The sequence below is a fragment of the Nuphar pumila genome, chromosome 4, assembly GCF_984573655.1.
Source record: "Nuphar pumila chromosome 4, dmNupPumi1.hap1.1, whole genome shotgun sequence".
NCBI classification, from domain to species: Eukaryota; Viridiplantae; Streptophyta; class Magnoliopsida; order Nymphaeales; family Nymphaeaceae; genus Nuphar; species Nuphar pumila.
In genome coordinates, this window is record NC_143252.1 from 120,405,649 (window position 1) to 120,426,256 (window position 20,608).

Below are 20,608 nucleotides of genomic sequence, written 5' to 3' on the forward strand. Positions count from 1 at the left end.
CCATGAGTTGAGAAGGTCCCCAAAATGTTTATATCTTTTTTAACTAAATACTCTCACATTTGAGAATGCCCTTACTTTTGCACGTGAATGTCCTCTTGTACCCCTTATGGGATGATAGTAAAAGGAGTTCATGTTATGAAATGACTCAACACGTTATTGATAGATCATAAAGAAAAAAGAGAAAATCAATCGTACAAAGAACAAGTATTTTACATGGTTCAACAAGAGTTGCTAAAACAGCCGCATTGAATTTTCACTATTAAGATTGAGATATCCCATTTACAAAAGATAGATGGCTCTTTTTAACTACGAGGAGTGCAACCTATTTTAGATAAAATTACAAAACTGCCTTACAATAATTGATCCATAAAAATTAAGAATTTATATAAAGATAGAAATCAGGGTCTCCAGTGCTCCAACAATTTGCACATTTTTTAGACTTTTGCACATCATGTCATAGTGTATTTACGAATGTTAGGACATGTTAGACAAAGACCATCGAGACTTATATTTGCAAAAGTGTCAGTAAAAGTAAAAAAACTTTGAAGTGTCGCTAAAGCCTTTAGCGATGTTTTAAAATTGTTGCTAAAGCTTTTAAGAAAAAAAATGCATATTTGAGAGAAAATTCATATATTCTTATATTTGAAAGAAAATTTGCATATTTGAGAAAAAATGTATATATTTAAGAAAAAAATTATATATATTAGAGAAAATTAGCATATTTGAATATTTGCGAGAAAGTTTGCGTATTTAGAAGAGATTCACTCATGCAAAGGGTAAAAATGTTCTTTTACAACAAAAAATTTGAGAATTTGAAAATCAGGTGGATTTGGAAAATTGTAGGCTATTTAAAAAAAACACATCGTTTTTTGTAATATAGTACAATCATTTTCCCAAAGCATACCCTGACCTGGTAGAGCTCCAAATTAATTCATACCTAAACCAATCATACCCAACCCAATGCCGTTCATACCCAGAACCAAATCCAAACCTTTCTTACACCAATTTAGCTTGGGATCTAACTTTTAGACCGGATTTAGAAACAGGTTTGTTTAAAACTTGAGTTGACTGTACGCAATTTATACCAAAACCCAATAATGCGTGTGGGTTTTATATTTTTATGCATACCCAAACGCCAACCTGAACCTGATTAATATCGGGTCAGGTTTGGGACCAAATGTTGGACCTGCTAAAATAAGGTCTGGTAAAACCCGACCGAACTCGACTGGAAGGGAACCGGTTGCAACCCTAGCAGCTGTATACGACAAAAAAAAAAACACTGTATAGGCTTCTAATTACCCCTTACCCAAACTGAAACCCGAACCATTGCCGTCAACGATAAAAACAGGTCGGGTATGGGTAGGGATCTGACACTGGATCAATCTTTTCGAAGAGTGGGCCAGGACAGCCAGGTTTTAGATCAGGATTCTATTAAGATGGCGCATTGGAGTTTTTGGATCCGGCTACAATGGAACTGAATTGACCCTACTATATTTGTCCCGAATCCAACCCAGGATTGGGATTTATACTCTTCGGTATCGGATCTGGTCTATAACTCCATCCCGTTTACTACACCCCTACGAGTCTACGACTACGATTTAATAATACTTTAGAATACCCATCACAAGATCCAAATTTGGGTCCAAATCTGATCCAACTTTCGTGCCTCTCTCTCTCTCTCTCTCTCTCTCTCTCTGACCTAGGGCATGGTTTTTGGACAACAATTTTCGGCACCGGAGGTTTTTCCGGCGTCAATAGGAGCGGTAGATTGAGGGGAAACGATCTTCCCACCCTTTCCCTTCTCCCTCTCTACAAATTTCCTCATTCCTTCTTTTCTTTGATTCCCGGGAGTGGGACGAACGGTTTAATAGATGCCGTGCGCCTCTTCCCCTCTTTGTTTCTCGCCTCCTTTCAAGTTTGAATTGGTGTCGCGGTTTGCTGATTCTGTGCATGGGAAGCATTCCAGCTTGCACTGCAACACATCCTTCTTTTAGGGTTTCGAATGGTGCAGCCTTTCTGGTGGTTGGGAGTTAGGGTCCTTTTACTTCCCTGTAACACTGTACCTCATGCTGTTCTTTATTGAAGCTTGTTGTGTATGATTCGCTCGATCGACCGCTTAATATTGGCCGAATTCGTCGGAACAGCCGCCCGGCACCAGAATGGAATTAGTTTAGTGTTAACGCTGGACGAATTTCGCTTCATGGAGCGAGCAGAAGCCGCACTCGTACGTTAGTTCCTAATTCCAGTTGCGGCTTGCCGCTTGTTTAAGAGGCCGTAGCACGTTGCTACCAGAGCGCGCCTGCTTTTGGTTGCCTTCGACTGGCGCGGGCGGGATTCCTCCGGAATTGACCGGTTAGTGCACTCCATTTCCGGGAGAATTTCTGGTTTGCATGCTGCCGGAAGCGCGAAACCTGGCTCTGGATAAGCTGCACCCGTTTGCTGAGAGTTGGCGTTAGTCGCAGTGTGCGAATTTGCAGATAAGGAGGCTCTAGCGAACTTCTCTTTCGGTATGTGCCGTTTTTTCCAGGGTTTCTCCTTTGCGCCTGAAGTGGGATTCTGCGATAACGCTTCTTCCTGCAGTTTCTCGTTGGTTGTCGCTCATTGATGCTAGCAAACTGAGTGTTTTTTGGAGTGTGGAACTGTTAACCAGCTCTGTAGCACAATGCATGTAAATGATTATTCAGGACGTGAAAATTCGAACATCACGGAGCCGGGAATGATCTGAAGTTCCATGGGAGGGGGCCGGGACGATGGAGAAGGTGCGGATAGCAAAGCCTCTCCAAGGCGTGCAGTCATTGAAAGTGCCCAGACAGTGCTAAGGTAGTGATGAATTTTTATCAATGGGCAAAACTTTTGGTTCTTTGTCTCTCTAGAGTCATTCTAAGAGCATGTATCTGTTCGGTTAATTCAGGCAGGAATACGATGTCCGGGAGGAACGAAGAAGGGAATTGGAATTTCTCGAGAAGGTACGAGCATGGAGGTTTGTTTGGTTTTGCTTGCATTACGATGAGGATGACGAATTCATATCTTCACTGTTCACTTCAGACCATGACGTAGTTTCAATTTTTGGCATAGTCACAATTATCGGCCATTTCTTGAAAACCTTTCGTTTTTTATTGTGAGATTTTAGAAAACCGATATAATCACGAAAAGTCATGATATTTTCAAAATATTGCTTGTTTGAAAATATCTTTTTTTATCGGGATATTATCGCATGATTTTATTTTTATATATTTTAATGGTTTTATAATATATTTATATATTTTTAAAATTTAAATATACTGTCATTTTTCAAGAAAAACAATTTTTTTAATTTATCACGAAATTTTCCTTTGCCGAGAAAATCCTAATAATGAGATTTCTAACCATGGCTTTTGGCAGGGGGGCAATCCATTGGACTTCAAATTTGGGCCGGCTGCTGCGCTTAGTTTGCAGTCTACGTCGCTTGCCGATCAGCCAGCTAAGAACAATTTGACAAGGTAATCATGGTTACTTCAAGTAACTTAACGAAACTTAGTTTTCAGTAGTAATTATCTAGGGTATTTATCTGTTCTTATTTGCAGTGAAGCAAAAGGTAGCTTTGCAATAGCAGCATCGCCTAATGGAGGAGACTCAGCGGAGAGCAGTGGAAGGCCTGGGTTTTATCTTGGTAGGGAACCGCATACTGCCGACAATCTTTTGTTGTTTGATGGGGAGAATGATGTCCTGGTTGGCAAGATGAGCGACGTTCGTTCTAATAAAAGAGCAAAGCTTCCAGTTACAGAACAAGCTTCTCAGACAGGTTCAGGATGCAATGCAAAAGAAGCAGAAGATTTATTGGTTGTCCCGCTTGGCATGAAACGGCAAGCTTATGCTCGGAGAAACAGGTCGAGATCTAGTCGTAATGTTGCTCGTCTGTCATCTGCTGATACGGTTCAAATTCGTGCTGCTAATGGAAATTCAACTTTGTCATCGAACCGGGATTTGAAGGATGAAAAATCTTCTGGGGGTGAATCACTCAAGGATAAAGAGAATAATGCTTGTTCTGTTAGTAATTCAAAGCCTTCAAGACCAAACATTAATGTCTTGGATAATCTTGCCTCCAGTAGTCGATTGGAGATGTTGTTGAATTCCGTTCAGAATCAGGATGGCCCTGACAATCCAATAAAGGCAAACCCAGAAGATAAGTCAAATATTATAGAATCTGAAAAGTCCTCTGAACATGAAGTATTTCATGATTCTCAGGAAGCATTTCCTGAGAAAGAACCTGATGCAATGGGTTCCATGGCATCCATCCCAGATGGTGAAAGGGAAAATGGATCATCACTTCAGCTTAATGATGCTACAACTGCTTCTCAAATTGGGGAAGCAGAAAAAGTTGCAATTATTTTTGAAGAATCTAGACTTATGGATGAAGGCAGTGAGGCAAATGCAGAGAATAACCGTTCTGACTTGGTCTCTAAGAATGACAAATCCTCAATGATAAAAGGGGAGAGTGGTTCTAATGCTAACACTGAAAAGCAGCCTGTCATGCTAGAGGAAAGCTTCAAATGTGATTCTGTTGACCTGCACGAGAAAAATCTTGAATACAATCAATCCGATCTTTTGAATGCTGGTGTTCAAGTTAAAGTTGAGGAGGAAGTATGTGATAGTAGAACAGGTTTACAGAGCAGTGACAAACTTGTCAGTGAAAACGATGCAGGAGTATCAGTCAACCTTCCCGACAAAGTGGCTGAAAATCTGGATAATCAATCCAATAATCCTTTCAACTCAAAAAAAGAAAGTTTGTATTCTGAGGTCAGACCTCCTTGCACTTCTGTTCCTTCCAGCTGTGCACCTCCTGAGGATATTCTCATTGAAGAGTGTTCAACAGCTGTTACAGTGCTTGATAATGGAAGCAGTCAAAAAGAGGTGGAAAAGAAGATGCATGCAGACATTATTTCGAAAGAATCCCAGGGTGCGAAGGTAAAGACTGAAACTCTTTTGCCCATATCAAATAAAGTTGTTTTTAGGCATGAGGTAACTATACAGTTGATAGTCAGGCTACATTTAAGAGGACTTGTGAGTTGTCAACCAATAGTACCCTTCCAGTGGAAAGGAGGAAATGTCACTGGGACTTTGTTCTTGAGGAAATGACATGGTTAGCAAATGATTTCATGCAGGTTGGTTTTTTTTATATGCATCAATTGTATTTTTCTTCTTCCTAGTTGGAATTTTAGGTTGTATTTTTGCTAATTTCTGTAATTATTCACTTACATTTTCTGTAAAATGTGCTTGCTTCAACATCCCTTTTTTTCCTTCTTGAGCAGTTGTATGCTGCTTCCATGTTGAAAAGGTTTAAGAGAAGTGATAGCTGTGTTTTCATGTTTTGAGCAGGAGCGCATTTGGAAGATAGCTGCTGCAGCCCAAGTTTGCCGTTGGGTTTCTCTTAGAGATCCTTACATTAAACGAATAAGAAAAGTAGCTCGCACACTGGCAAGTGCCATTATGGATTTCTGGCAGTCAGCTAAAGCAATGCTAAAAGATGAAAAATTAATCAGCACCTTGAGCAAAGGAAAAGATGTATCTTTTGGTGGATTGCTCAACAAAAATTGCAGTTTGGCTTTTGAAGGCTGCATGGCAGGAGAAAATCTTGCTCAGGTGTTTTGCTTTTTTCGCTTTTAGCTTATTACCATCTATCTACTTGTTCATTGCATACATTATCCAAAGGTTATTCTCTCTCTCTCTCTTGCTTATTTTCATCTTAATAACTAGGCTTTTACTTCATGTGATAGTGGCAATATTCTCAAGCCTGTCTAGGATACTGGGCACAAAATGTTCATTGTTCAGCTTTTCAACAGGCATGTCAAGTTTCAGAAGCGCCTATATATGGATTGGAATTTTTTGACATGCAGCTAGATCAAGCCTGAACTTCTGTCCTGCCACAACATGCTTTATGTAAAACTGGACATATTTTTTTTTTTTTGGAAAGGCAAGCTGGGATTAGGCAGACCCCCACCAGTTATTATTCAATGTATCACTGGGTTTTGAACCTGCAACGTCCCACCACAAGGAGACATGCACTGAAAGCTCCTACCAATCACACGGAGCCCCCGTTGGTAAAATTGGACATATTTGGTTTAGATTAAGATGCCCGTATCTGATGCTTAGTAAATGCTATAGATCTGTGGAAGGACTTTAGGTGCTTTGGGCATGGTAGTTGAATTCGTCAACTGCGAACTGTCGGATGAATGATTTACTAAATATTCTCAATGAATGGAGAATATTGCAGTTATCTTAGAACATTCAGAAACTTAGCTCTGTAGATGGTATAGCCTGAGTAGCAAAATTAAAGGCTTACACAAGTTGGGCAACTGTATATATGACTGGGAAAAGTACTTGTCCCCACCTGAGACCTGATGTGATGACCAACCTGACAACAATCCAAGCCAAAATTTGGTCAGGTCTTGGTCTAAATTATAGAACACCTGAATATACATGTATGAGTGCATGCACGTCTGTGTGCATGCATATGTGTAATTGTTTGTTTAGTGAGAACATACTTTAGCCCTAATTGTTTTAATGCAAAATTTCAACATTTTTTTGGGGTGAAATCTTGGTTAATTGTTGGCAGTTGATTTTTTACGCCTTTAAAAGCTCGCGTACACATAAAAAAACTCTATATCCGATGCATGTTTTCTGTTAAAAAGGCTATGGGTATCACATTTGTGCAGTCAGTTCCACAGAACATTTAATGTGCAAATTAAAAAATAATAGGGCTGCCCGGAGAGTACGCTACCCTCTAGGGTACCCTTCAATATCTTGTAGAAATTTGTGGTTGCAAGTATTTATCTAGTCAATCATAACTTGTAGATGTGTTTGCAGCGGTTTGTCTAATGAGAAACATGCCTTTGATCCAATTTTGAATTTGGCTGTTCTTTCTCGTAAAATGGTGCATCATGAGTCATTGATTTTTAAATCCTTTAAAAGCCTGTCTACACATACTAAAAAGACTGTTTATCACATCTAGATGGTCAGATCTATGTAGTCAAAAGCATTAGTCAGCTCCTGGCCTGTGGACCCCCATAAGGACTAGTCGGGGCCTATTTGACCTAGTTAAGACCAAAATAACAAAAAAAAAAAAACAATAAATTGTTAAAGTTAATAACATATGATTATGGCTGTGAAAAACAGATATATATATATATGTATGTATGTGTAGGGAAAATATAAGGTGGTTCTGTACCATGATACCATACAGTGATACACACTGTTGTTTGTATGGATCTAGCCACCAAATGGTAGATCTAACTGTATGGATGTGTTATCATAGTTTATTTACTATGTCAGAAGGCTTTATCATGTCTAATTCATCATAAGATCTTATTTTGGGACTGAAAACCAATGGCTCACAATTCATGAAAATAATGGTGGTCTAGAAATGGTATAAAGCATCATATTTCATTCAACTGTAACACATGGAATAAGTAAATAGAACATGTTAAACATGATCCAAAGGTTAGATTTTGCATTTGGAGCTTAGATATATGGAAATTGAGTGTGTACCATCATAAGTTATAAAGATACGACATCACCATAGAAGCACCCATATATATATATGTATATCTGCAAAAAATATATATAAGGAAAACGGAAAAAAGAAGAAAAAGAAGAAGGAAGACAAAGAAAAAGAATAAAGAATAAGAGATGGAAAAAGAAGGGAATGGATGAGGGGAAGAAGAAGAAAAAAAGAAAAGAAAAAGAAAAAAAGAAAAGAAAAAGAAAAGATGGTTTGAGAAGAAGAAAACAGAAAGAGGAAGAAGAAGAAGGGGGATGAGGCAGAAGGAGAAGAGAAAAAAGAAAACAAAAATGGTGTACTTTTTCTGCTTCTTCTCCTTTGCCTTCCCGCTCAAGAGAGAGAGAGAGAGAGAGAGAGAGAGAGAGAGAGAGAGAGAGAGAGAGAGAGAGAGAGAGATTATTTTTTTGGTTAAAGTTATAGAAAAGGGGTAGTTTTGGGCCTGGTCTGACAAAAAAATTATGACTATGCTGTCCCTGTGCCTAGGCAGGGACAACCTAGTCACTGGCTAGTTGTCCTAGGCACTGACTAGTAGGCAAAAGTAAGCCCTACCACATAGGTGCATGGGCTTACGTGGCAGGGCTGCAACTAGGCCTCCTCGTTGGTGCCTAGTTGCTGTGCTGACTTTGATAGTAAAGGGTCAGATCCACAAAACATTGCACACAAACAGAATAGATTCTATAGAATCCATGGGGCATCAAATTGTTGCCAAATGCCAATTATGTTATGGATCTTGTTGTGAACTTTATTGTCATGTTCTATTTTTTTCAAGAAATTTGCCTAAAATTGGCTTCTTCGAGCAATCAGGATATGCTTACATGTTAGATTATCTTGACACATGCTTTGTTTTCCTGTGCTGTTGAGCCCCTATAATCTTCCACTGAAGTTAGAGTTAAGCTTTGCTGGCAGCATTTTGAGGACTACAGCAAACATCCAGACACAAAATATGTTGAAAGATCACCACTTCCTATTTTGGCTTATGCTGTGAGATTTCTGAAGTATGATCAACCTGATGACCTTGCTATTCAAGCTGAGGCACCAATGACTCCTGACAGAGTGGATGCTGGAATATTGGAAGCTCCATCAGAAGATCAGTCCTCTGAGGTGTGACATCTAGTCTTGTATTTTCTTGACCTTTTCTATCATATACCAAGTTAATGTATGTATGTTGGTCATTTTTGTTGATCTGTTGGTAAGTAGCTGGTATACATTGATGATCTGTATAGTCTGAGTCTTTCAGAATGGGGACTTTAGGGTCAGAATTTTCGGATCTTAAATAGCAGCTATTCATTGTATAGTCAGTTAGAAGTTAGAATTTAGAAAGAGCAACTCCACAGCTTTAGGAGCCGTAAAATTAACATAGCCTAATAATAGTTATTTGTAAAAAGGTGACCGTCAAACGAAAGATATATAGGAGTTTGCCTAAACTAGAAGGTTTTGTGAAGTTCTTTGTGCGCCTACATCGTTACAAGTGTCTATAATCAATGTGCATTTGATACACTGGACAATCGCCACATGGGGACACTGTGGTCCTCCCAACCCCCCCCCCCGTGTGGTATTGTTCTGCGTTTGATATGAAGGCACCCTTACTGAAAATAAGGGCAGATAAGAAAGAAATGATAATGTGTTTGTATTATTTCTATGTTTTCCTTCTACAAAAAAAAGAATATTTTTCCTTTCACATTCAAATTATGAAAATTCCCAACCAAAACATTGAATCTGAAGCGTTAGTTTTCACTAAACTATGCAGCATAGCCTTATTACTGGTTAGTACGGATGCACACGAGCTGACCTTGAACAGCTTTTGTCCAAACTCAGCTCGAGTCGAACTCGATCTTGGCTCGGCTCGGCTCAAGCCGAGCATTTTTTATTTAATTTTTTTTGAACTGCACTGAAAACAGTGGGTTTCGAACTACCCATCTCCTCTGGAAAAGGCTAACACCTTACCCATCTGAGCAAAGCCATTTGATGTGTTAAGTTTGCAAACATAAATTGTACATATACTATAATTCATGCATTATATAACTATGCAAACCGAGCTTAATCGGGCTAATCGAGCTCAACTGAGCTTGATTGCCTGATCAATCTCGGCTCGTTTATGTGTACTTACTGAGCTTGAGTTTGTGTTCAAGCTCGGCTCGTTTATGTGTACTGAGCTTGAGTTTGTGTTCAAACTAGACTCATTTATCTACCTGAACGAGTTCGAGCCGAGCTTAAACGAGTCAAGCTCGAGCTAGCTTGGCTTGTTGTGCATCCCTACTGGTTAGGTGATGTTAATTCACAGTTATGTTTTGTTTATGAATGGGGTGGTTGGTTTTGGGCTCATTACTTGTGAATCTCTTGTTCCTGATATTGGAATATGGGCATGAGCTCCTGGGCATGGAAGCCTGTTGAATTGAAGTATTGTTTTCAAAACATGCTCTTAAAACAGATTAGGAATCTCAAAATGTTTGTTGGATTTCCTTTCAGGAAAGTCTTTTCTTCAGAGTTACTCCTGTTGCAATGGATACTTATCGAAAGTCTTTTGAATCTCTTTGGGCATTAAATGAGGTAATCATATTATTTTTATTTCCTAAATATCTTTTTTAAGCACCAGAAATTTAAATCATGTCAGTTGACTTTGCAGTAGATTCTATTTTTGCTTCAGACTGTTAACACTGATGGAGTTGCAACATGCTTTCTGTCATCCATTTCCCTGTGACATCGTCGTAATGCTTGTTCATTGAATTGCTTGTATACCTGTAAAATGCATGTCTTGTTTTGATTTTGATCAGTTTCCTCATCAGTTGGATGACTGATCTGAACTATGGACTACAGTGGCTACACCATATAGTAGAAATGGATTAGAAAACTAGTGGGCACCATACACTAATTGACACTAACTCTAACAAACTGTCTTATCAGAAATCTGGCATTGGCATGAATCATGAGGATTATGAGGCATCTTCTTTGGTTGATTCTTCCACAGGTAGCAAGGTCATTCTATTCCTGTTTTCACTGATTTTATGCTTTTAGTCTTTTTCTTGATCATGCAACTACTTGATTCAGATTTTACAGCTCAAGAGACCGCATATGAAGAGGATGACTTTGAAAATGGCAGCAGGTATTTGCCTGGTGCTTTTGCAGGTAGCAAGTTGTCAAAATTTGCTTCAAAGAAGAGGGAAAACTTGCAGAAGTCATATGTTGCAAGGCCATATGAATCAAAACTAATATCTGGTATGGCCTTTGGGAATTGCATGGATGGCAAGTTCGAGAACCAAATAGCACCTGTTACTGGAAAAAGGGATTCTATTACTCTAAATGTTGGCTCTATCCCGACAAAACGTGTTCGCACAGCTGCAAGGCAATGTGTTGTCAGCCTATTTGGTGCTGGGGCAGTTGGAGGGGTGCACCTGGTGAACAAAAATGATGCTTCAAGTGGAGATACAAGTTTGTTTCAAGACAAACGTAGTTCATTGCAGGGTGGTTCTCAACCTATGAAAAGCATGGAAGTTGTATCTGCAGGTGAATTTGTAAAGCAAATGCCTTTTGATGCAGCTGAAGTTTCCACTAAATCCAAAAAGAAGGCAAAGCCTATGGGTTACAGGACCTTTTTGACTTCAACTGAGGCTCCAGGGTGCACTGTTTCAGGAAAAGTATGATTATTTTCTTTGAGGGTTGAGTTAGTTACTTTATGCTATTTGAGAAGCTGATTGCAGTAAATGTTCAGGGTTCTGAATATGAACAAAGATGGCAGCCCGAACTAGTTAACCAGAATGAACAGGTTATGTTGATCTTCATTTCTGTTTAGATTTCAGTATGCTTGCCATAAGTGCTGGAAACCTGTTATGCATTAAACCATAACTTTTCACATCAATTATCCTGATGTTTATGTAGTGAATAGGTCCAAAAATGAAATATGGCGCTTAGTTCAGCCTGTTTTGTTCCATTCTTTTCTTCGGATTTATGACATAGGGAAACCAGCGCCAGTTTGGGAGGCCTGCTGTGCTGCGGTCACCGTGCCCGGCAGCATAAAACCCTGTGGGCTGCTTCCCTAACCCCCATGTTAGATTTTGACCGTGAGATTCAAGGATGTCTGAACTATGTGGCTGTCGGCTGTCCCCTGCGAGGCTAGATTCTTTTGTTACTTGAGATGCTTCATTATGAGCTTTTATGTGAGATTGAATATTTGAATTCTTAGAATCAACTTTGAGCGCCTTACTGTTAAATATTAACCCCTTTTCCTTCTTGATGTTATCACTTGGATCTTTGTTGAGTCCTAAAGTTTCTCTAATTTGTCCTATTCTTTGTACTGTTTTGTTTTTTAGTTCATTTTCTTGCCTTTTATATTATGATTGGTCTGCTGTGTGAATGTACTGGGAAATTGATTTCTGCATAATGTTTCAACATTCATGCCACATTCTTGGCATCATTAGCACCAGGGCTATTATAGGAGTTTTCTAAAACCACATTTTCTGTCTGAAATAGACATGTGAGGTGAGTCAGGCCTGGCTGAATGACCAATTGCATGCATGCGTGAGCTAGAAAATGTGTTATTTTACATGGATAATGCCATGAGTGCATCGATGTCTGCCATGAGTATTGGCATCCAACATCTGATGCCAATTTATTTGGATGGTGATGCAACATGGTAAATGTTCTATTTCTCTTTACCATGTGCTTGCATAAGACAGAGAGGCAGAGGTATGCTAATGCACCCCTCATATGTATCGACATGGCCAGGTACGGGAATGGGTGCATGGTGTGCACCTGGTGTGGTCTGGATTGGGTCAGGTTTGGTCTGAGGCCAACCCTATCCATGTTACCCACTATTTTTTTTCCTTTGACTTAGGTCAAAGGTGGGACCAAACCCACCCTTCATTTCCTTATTTTGGGTTTAATGGCAACCCTCGCAGCAGCAGCAGCAGCAGGGAGAGGTTGCATTCCTCCTCCTCCTCTTCTAAGAGAAAGAGAAGGAGGGGGTGGTGGTTTTCGTACCAGCCCCCTCCCTCCCTTTTCTTTTTCGTTAAGAAAGAGAAGTGCCCCCTTTCTCCTTTTATATAAAGAATGTATGGGTTGGGTTTGGATTTTAGCCCATTCCAAACCCATATGTTATATATTATATAATTTCATGGTTTTAAAACCCAGTGACTCATGACTCAGCCGGGTCAACTCGGTGACTCGGCCGAGTCATGTTAACTTTATATTTTATATAAAATATATAAATATATGTATATACTATCTATATTTTATAGTATTTTACCAATATATTATATATAATATGCATTATATGATATTTTTATAATATATTTAATGTATAATTTTATTAATACATGTATAACCATATTTTTATATATAATATACATAATATTTATATTATATTTCATATAATATATGTAATTATATATAAAATATATTATATATGTATATATATGCATGACTTGCCCATGACTTGGCCGAGTTTTGTAAAAAATGAGTTTAACCGGTTTTTTGACCTAGTGACTGGACGATCCAGGCCGAGTTAACCGAGTCACCGGGTTGACCCGGCGAGTTTTTAAATTATGTATAATATATGTGGGTTTGGATCATCATTCAATCCACACCCTTAAGGAAGGGGGTGTTAAAGTATATGTTTGAGTGGTTTTGAGATTCATACCTTTGTTCTTCTTCAACTCCTACAATGGTCGACAAATATGCAAAGATCGACCTTTCATTCAAATTAAATAGGACCAACTATAGAATGTGGGTAGCCGCTATGGAAAACAACCTCAAGGGTAAGAAACTTTATGGATATGTATATGGAACCATTCCGGAACCACAATTGAAGCGCACTAAGGAGGGGGAATGAAGAAAAAACCTTGAATGATGAAGAAAAGGCCAAAGCTATTCAAGAATATTAATCTAAAGTTGAAGATTAGGAAAGTGAGCATGCCAAAATATTGGCGTGGAACTCAAGATTTGTGCTAATCTAGCCAAATTAAAAAAAATAAACGAAACATGGTTCTTCATGAAAGTCATGTACATTTAAAAGGACCTTGCTAGCCACTTCTTTTTACAAGAAAAAATAAGAGAAACCAAGCAAGGGGATATGAGTATTAGAGACTATTATAATACTCTATCTCCTCTATATGATGAACTTGCTCTCCTCGAACCATAATGGGAAGGAAGCACTATTGCCATGAGGCAAGAGAGAGAGAGAGAGAGAGAGAGAGAGAGAGAGAGAGAGAGAGAGAGAGAGAGAGAGAGAGAGATTTTCAATTTATTCATGGGCTTCGTTCTGAATTTGAACAATTAAGAGGATCCCTTCTTCATAGGGCATCTACTCTTAGTGAAATCCTTGCTGACTTATGCTAATAAGAAACTCGTTTGGCTCTCAAAAAGGACTTTGATGAGGTCCATGTGTGTAACGACCCCAACTCATACCTTCGAAAAATGCGGATTTTTTTTTCTAAGAGTTGCAGAAAACTTCTCAGAGACTTGGGGTCCCTACAGTTCCAATTTTAGTTGGATAACCACACACCACAAACAAACATACATTTATCATCCATAACCAACCAACTAAATTCTTTTATTAATGAATCAATAAGAATCTCATACTCAATGTCAAAAGGGAAAATAACAACTGCAGGAAATAAAAAGAACTAGAAGAAACAAAAGTAGAGTCACTCTGTCCGTAAGTGAAGCAGTCTGAAGCAAATGTGACCCTCGTATCCCCTCAGAAGCGAGTCGATTTCACTGATCACCTGTGTCTGGAAAAAACCAATAAAAGAAGAGGGTCAGAAATCCGAAGAATTCTGCGTACAGGTTTCCCTAATGAATCAAATAAGAAAAAGAACATAAATAAGAACAATGTAATATTTTTGAGGAATACTGTTATAAGCAATTCATAAGACAATGAACCATCCATGCAGAAATAAACTAAACATTAAGCATGAGGGAACACGAAATAAGTAACATTGATCAAAACTTAATCAATAAGGCAATTAAATGCAAAAGAGATCAACATCATTCTATGATCAACATCATGCAATGATCAACATATAACAACCAAGTGAACAGGTAAACATGCATAAACTAATGCATAGCAAGAATATGCATGATTTATGTGTGATGCATGAACCCTTATTATCTTTCATTTAAGCTCCCATCTTTCCATATGCATGTCCTATTAAATGCACACAATCTTTAAATTCCTCTTTTTAATTTACCATTGCCCGCGGATACACCAAACGGGTACGATCCCCGAGGTCAAGTAGGGTTCCCGGGGTAGCTTCACACACAATTTGTATTTTATTACCGGGTTCCAAACTTAACCTTCGACCGATATCAGGAAACAACACCATCCATCGGAACCTTGGAAAACAACATCCAAAGTTGGGGACACCATGAAAAACAGCATCCACTGGCGCCACTTTATTGGTATACCAAAACAACAACAACTGTTTCAAAACACACTACCCCCAGGAAAAGTGGCGGACTCTCCCTAAAACCGTGGCTAGGAGAAGAACCTCAATATCGGGTTCAGGGGCAACAACACGCACACAGAGTTTTTGTATCCTCACGGTTTCCCCCAAACCGCAACATCCAAGATTCCCACGCTAAAGTAGAGACATCAAGAAGAAAATGAATTACACTGTTCTTTACTTTCTTTTATCTGATTATTAATTCATCTCTTTTACATTTGCAAATCAACATGTAAAAATTTTAATAACATAAGCTTGCAAAACAGCATGCCAAGCTTTTCACAGGACTGTAGTCTGTAGCAACAAGGAACAATGCAGTAAAAACCATAATATCACCTCTGATTTGCGCAATGCATCAAAATAACTAAAACAGAGAACAACCGGTTCTCGAGGCTCACCCGGCCCCTGATGATCCAATTGACCATCAATGCCCTCATAAGCAAAAAAAATCATAAAGAGTATGCCACTTATGCATTCTTTTCACACACTTTTCAATGCACATTCATCTATGACAAAATCAATAATATTTAAATGCATGAGCACGAGTTCCCACACCAACATGCAATGCATACTTTCATTCATTGCACAATTTCTGCCAAATGCATGATTTCATTAATGAATTATTCCAATTAAAACGTACGAACACTCATGCCATTTTGATCTTGCAAAAGCACCTAAATTCCGTATATGTACATGCACAAGTAAGCCTGCTTGCAACAACAATTTCGAATAAGTATCACACAACAAGTTTAATCACATAAGGAACATCACCCCTTTGTATGCATATGATTAAGCCCAATACACTTAGCATAATTTGTAATATTCGCATGCATAGCCTAACCAATTTATTTTCATAAACAGAAAATTTGAGCCTGTCCATACCAATCTGCATATACATCATACATTATATAACGGTGGAAATCGTGGATCCACTGCTCCTCCATGGATTTCCATCAAAAGATGCATGGAAATCCAATCTCCACCCGATTTCTCATTCGTTTGAAGAAGGGGTACCCGTACCTTTAGAGGAAAATACAAAAAGAGGGCTCTGGAAGGTGCTTGGCTGATCAACAATGCCTCCACCCTTCTTCTTCTACCTCCTTCTCTCCTTCTTTCTCCCTTTTCCCTTTTCTTTCTCTCTTCTCTCTCTTTCTCTCCTTTCCTGTTTCTCTTTTTTTTTTCTCTAAGGCAAAAATGAGGGAGAAGGGCTGCCCCCCCCCTCCCTTCTCTTTTAATAGTTGGTTTCCAGAATTTGGTCTCTCTCTAGGGAGTTTCCAGATTTTTATGGACTCCTTTACTTATCTTCTCTTTTTTTGTTTGACTTTTGATTTTTTTAAGGAATTGAAAACCTCTAGTCTCCTAATTAACTAAGGAAGAGGGTTAACCCTAAACCCCTTAAACCAAATCCCGAAATTAGCAAAAATTAATAAATCAATTAATTTATTTTTTTGAATTTATTTATTCTTAAATGTTTAAAAGCTTCCAAAATTAGTCATATTGATCATGGAGACTTTTTTATACGAGATTAACCTCAATTTAAAGCTCCTAGCTGAATTTAAAGTCATAAAAACGTTGGGCTTGGATTTGGATCCGGATCCGGATCCGGATCCAAGATCTAAACCCATACCCCTACAAAAATTTGGAGCAAGACCCGGATCAAGTCCAAATTTTTATAGGACCTAACTAGGACCCAAATCCATAAAAATTCGGATCCTAAGCCTTGGATCCAATCCGATCCAATTCCAGATCTGTTTCGACAAACTGCTAAAATTTTAGAAAAACATAATTTTCGGGCCAACCGGAACTCGAATTTAGAAAAGTAAAATACCATCGCACTTAGAATTTCGAGACGCATCCAACGATATATTACACGAATACCAAACTCCGAATTTCACTAAAAAATAACCCGAATTTCGCTTGAATTTAAAAGTCAAAAATTAAAACTGTTTACTACGTTTCGATTGGCTCATCTCGACCTTGTCGATGAGACTTGGGTCAAACCCAAACTCTAAGACATTGGTCTAAAACTCGATCCTCAAACGATTTTCCTACCAGACTTATCCCAAATTTCGAAAATTTCATGAATTGAGTAAGAACCAAAATACGTGATCTTACAGAAGGCATACAATAGAGTACCTAGGGACGTTCTCTGGTGGACAATGATGAAGAAATGTGTTTCTCTCAAGTACATTAGTATAATTAAAGATATGTATGAAGGAGTAGTAACCAATGTCCGCACTTGTGTAGGGGTGACAACCAATTTTCCTATAACGATTGAGTTACATCAAGGATCTGCTTTAAGCCCTTTCCTATTTGCTATAGTGATGGATGAGCTTACGAGATCAATTCAAGAAAATGTGCCGTGGTGTATGTTGTTTGCTGATGATATTGTTTTGATTGATGAGTCTAGAGCTGGGGTTAATGCTAAGTTAGAATTATGGAGACAGACATTGGAAGCAAGAGGTTTTAAGTTGAGTAAGAGTAAGACAAAATATATGGAATGTCGGTTTAGTAAGCAACAAAGTAGTGATGGGAGTGTAGTGAAGTTTGGTGAGCAAGAAATATCGGCGGATGATTGTTTCAAATATTTGGGATCTATCATTCAAAAGTATGGAGAAATTGATGGAGATGTAAATCATAGGATAAAGGTTGGGTGGATGAAATAGAAAAATGCAACTGGAGTGTTGTGCGATCGTAGAATGCCATTGCAGTTGAAGGAAAAGTTTTATAGGACGACTATTAGACCCGCTTTACTATATGGTACTGAATGTTGGGCTGGCAAGAGACATCATATTCAAAAAATGAGTGTAGCTGAGATGCGTATGCTTAGATGGATGTGTGAAAATACAATAAAAGATAAGATTCGAAACGAGGAGATACATAAGGTAGGCGTTGCACCCATTGAAAATAAGATGAGAGAGAATCGTTTACGGTGGTTTGGACATATTCGGCGAAGGCCTAATGATGTTTCAGTTAGAAGGATGCAAAAATGGGAAAATATATTAGTTAAAAGAGGTCGGGGTAGGCCTAGGAAGACATGGATGGAGATGATAGGAAAGGATATGAATGCTTTGAACGTCACTGAGGGCATGGCATTGGATAAAAATGATCGGAGGAGAAGGATTCATGTGGAAGACCCAGAATGATTTTTTTTTTTGGGTTCATATCGCCGACCCCAATTGTTTTGGGATGAAGGCGTAGTTGTTGTTGTTGTTCTCTCTCATATTGTGTGTTTGCCACTTTGTGGCATATTGTATTTTGCCCATTAGTGGCTTCTTGCTTGTATGCTTGTGCATCTCTTATAGTCACTTTGTGACATTGTTCTTTCCCTAGTGTTTCATTACAGGGGAACCTTCCAACTATAAGGAGGTCCAAAATCTACAACCGATCGATGATCAACGACATTCCTTCTCTAACGATTGAGTTTTTCATCGAACAAACTTTACATATTGGACTTTTATCATTCATTTAGTAAGCGACATGTTTTAGAATATGAATTTTCGATATTTAAATGCATTTTTGAAAGTGCTAAAAAACAATGGCCCACAATACTTTGTATTGTAAAGTATTAAATGCATTGTGAGCCGTCGATTTTTTACGTTTCAAAAAACATGCCTAGATATCGTAAAGTCTTTGCATAAAGCATATTTCTTACTAAATAGATTACAAAGAACAAATATATAAGGTCCGATTGATGAAACACTCAAACATTGGAGAAGCGGAGCCATCCGATCGTTATTGGTTGTAGATTTAGTGGACATTAGTAGGGTACTGGTAGGGTAAGGTAATTAGCAAAAATTGATAGTTATAGTGCTACAGTGGCCGGAACAATCCCGCGAGGGTGAGCTAACTCCAAAACCCATTCTCAGTTCAGATATGTTGATCCGAATGAATCAGTCTTTCCTTGGAGGGTGAGTTAGGGCCTGCTAGTCACGAGGATAGCAAGTTACAAATTCTGTGGAAAGCTGTATTTGATGAAAGTCGTATGTACGGCTTGGAAGGAGATCTTTCATATCTTTTGACCTGTACCAGGACATGAACCTGTACCTATGTGATGGGTTGAAGTATAATCTGTCCTATGCATGCCTCGATCTATTGTTTTTGAAACAAATCCATTTATAATTGTATGCATGCATGGGCACACGCCTTCTGTTTCTGCTATACTACATTCTCTGCAACTTTTTCTGCATCTGTTTTTGTTATGGGTATGGGGGGTTGTAAAAGGCTTCCTCCTATAACAAAAATTTCCCTTTTGAATGAGAACAGGAAAAAGGGGTGGGGACAAGACAAGCAGGAGAGAGACGATTCCATAGCAACTATTGTAGCAGGCCTTAATTGACTGAGTCTGCCTAAAAGCATCTGTTAGTGGGGGAGAGAAAGAAGCAATAAATCGTTTCAGAAACTTATGAATGATGATTACACATTTATGTCAAACAAGAGGGTGAAAAAGTCAAATCTTACACAACCTAGAAAGATCTAGATGGCACCAATCTTTTGAGAATATTGTTGCGGTAGCCAAACTAATTTTTGTTTGACTTGTGTTAAACTGCAGTCCTACTCCATTTAAGAGTATAAAGGACACAGATGATGTCTAATATGAATTGGAAGTTTGGAACTGTTTCATGGTAAGTCATCCAAAAGTATGCTTCACGGAACTTCTGGAAGCTGCTTTTTATAGGCTACTTGCTAATTGGAATCAGTATGCAACTTATACTCTTGCTAGTTGTAATCAGAATACAACTTGGACTCTTCTCACTCCTTGGTGGAGCAAATCATCATCACATATAAACAACTTCCATGGGGTTGTAGAAGTTGTTGGCTATACTTATTAAGGGTCCAAACAGGTTTCTGGAGGGTGTTATGAAGAGGGAAAGATAAATCAATGGAGCATCACATTTTCCTCTTTTATGTAAAGTATGAACAACTTCCATGGGGCCGTAAAAGTTGTTTGCTAACTTGTGAAGAGTCCAAACAGGTTTCTAGACAGCACCATGAGGTGAGAAGATAAATCAGCGGAGATATGCTTAGGGCATTACGCCATGGTTATGATGTGTACAAGGGCCTTTTCTGGTCTTTAATCAAGTTCAGAACTTTATCCAAATGCTGTTACATCTGATCAATCGGCATTTATGAAATCTTCTCTCTTTTTTCTCCATTTCATTAGATAATATGGGAAAAATCAGCCCTGCATGCTGATATTGGCTATCATGTGTTGCCACACACACGTACCCTTGTTTATATAGATAAAAAATGTTTGATCTAGCCGTACAGATGTGTTTAATATAGTTTATTTATTATATTAGAATGTTTATTTTGTCTAATTCACCATAAAATACGAGCTGGGCATTTGCATCACTTTTTTCACACATCTGACCCTGCAGATGTGTTCAGCACGGTCCATTTGCTAGGAATCCACAGTTGGATCGAGTTTTTCCAATGAAAAATACGTATTTGCGAAAATTTTGACCGTTAATTCTCAAACCCTATAAAAGCTTTATCCATGTGTCATTATTGGACGATCCAAGAGTTGATTCCTATAAATCTAGCATGTTGATCACATCTGTATGGTCATATTAAGAGAAATGAAAAGGCCTCTGAAAATTCCAGTGTCTATGGGAGCATGGAGGTGCTC

General features: G+C 38.5%; 1 protein-coding gene across 2 annotated transcripts in view; it reads left to right on the forward strand.

Annotated features, from left to right (window-relative positions):
* Positions 1-1,639: 1,639 nt before the first annotated feature.
* Positions 1,640-20,608, forward strand: part of LOC149840829 (chromatin modification-related protein EAF1 B-like) — a 54,696-nt gene continuing 35,727 nt past the window's right edge. The window contains exons 1-12 of one of the 2 annotated variants that reach the window (XM_090003366.1): positions 1,647-2,507; positions 2,685-2,820; positions 2,912-2,966; positions 3,382-3,479; positions 3,564-4,944; positions 5,022-5,141; positions 5,356-5,619; positions 8,444-8,638; positions 10,004-10,084; positions 10,439-10,502; positions 10,583-11,169; positions 11,244-11,297. In XM_090003366.1, coding sequence (XP_089859492.1) covers positions 2,732-2,820; positions 2,912-2,966; positions 3,382-3,479; positions 3,564-4,944; positions 5,022-5,141; positions 5,356-5,619; positions 8,444-8,638; positions 10,004-10,084; positions 10,439-10,502; positions 10,583-11,169; positions 11,244-11,297 — 2,988 coding nt within the window. In that variant the 5' untranslated portion in view covers positions 1,647-2,507; positions 2,685-2,731. Of the gene's footprint in view, positions 2,821-2,911; positions 2,967-3,381; positions 3,480-3,563; positions 4,945-5,021; positions 5,142-5,355; positions 5,620-8,443; positions 8,639-10,003; positions 10,085-10,438; positions 10,503-10,582; positions 11,170-11,243; positions 11,298-20,608 lie in introns of both variants that reach the window. The other variant, XM_090003365.1, reaches the window with a different exon arrangement.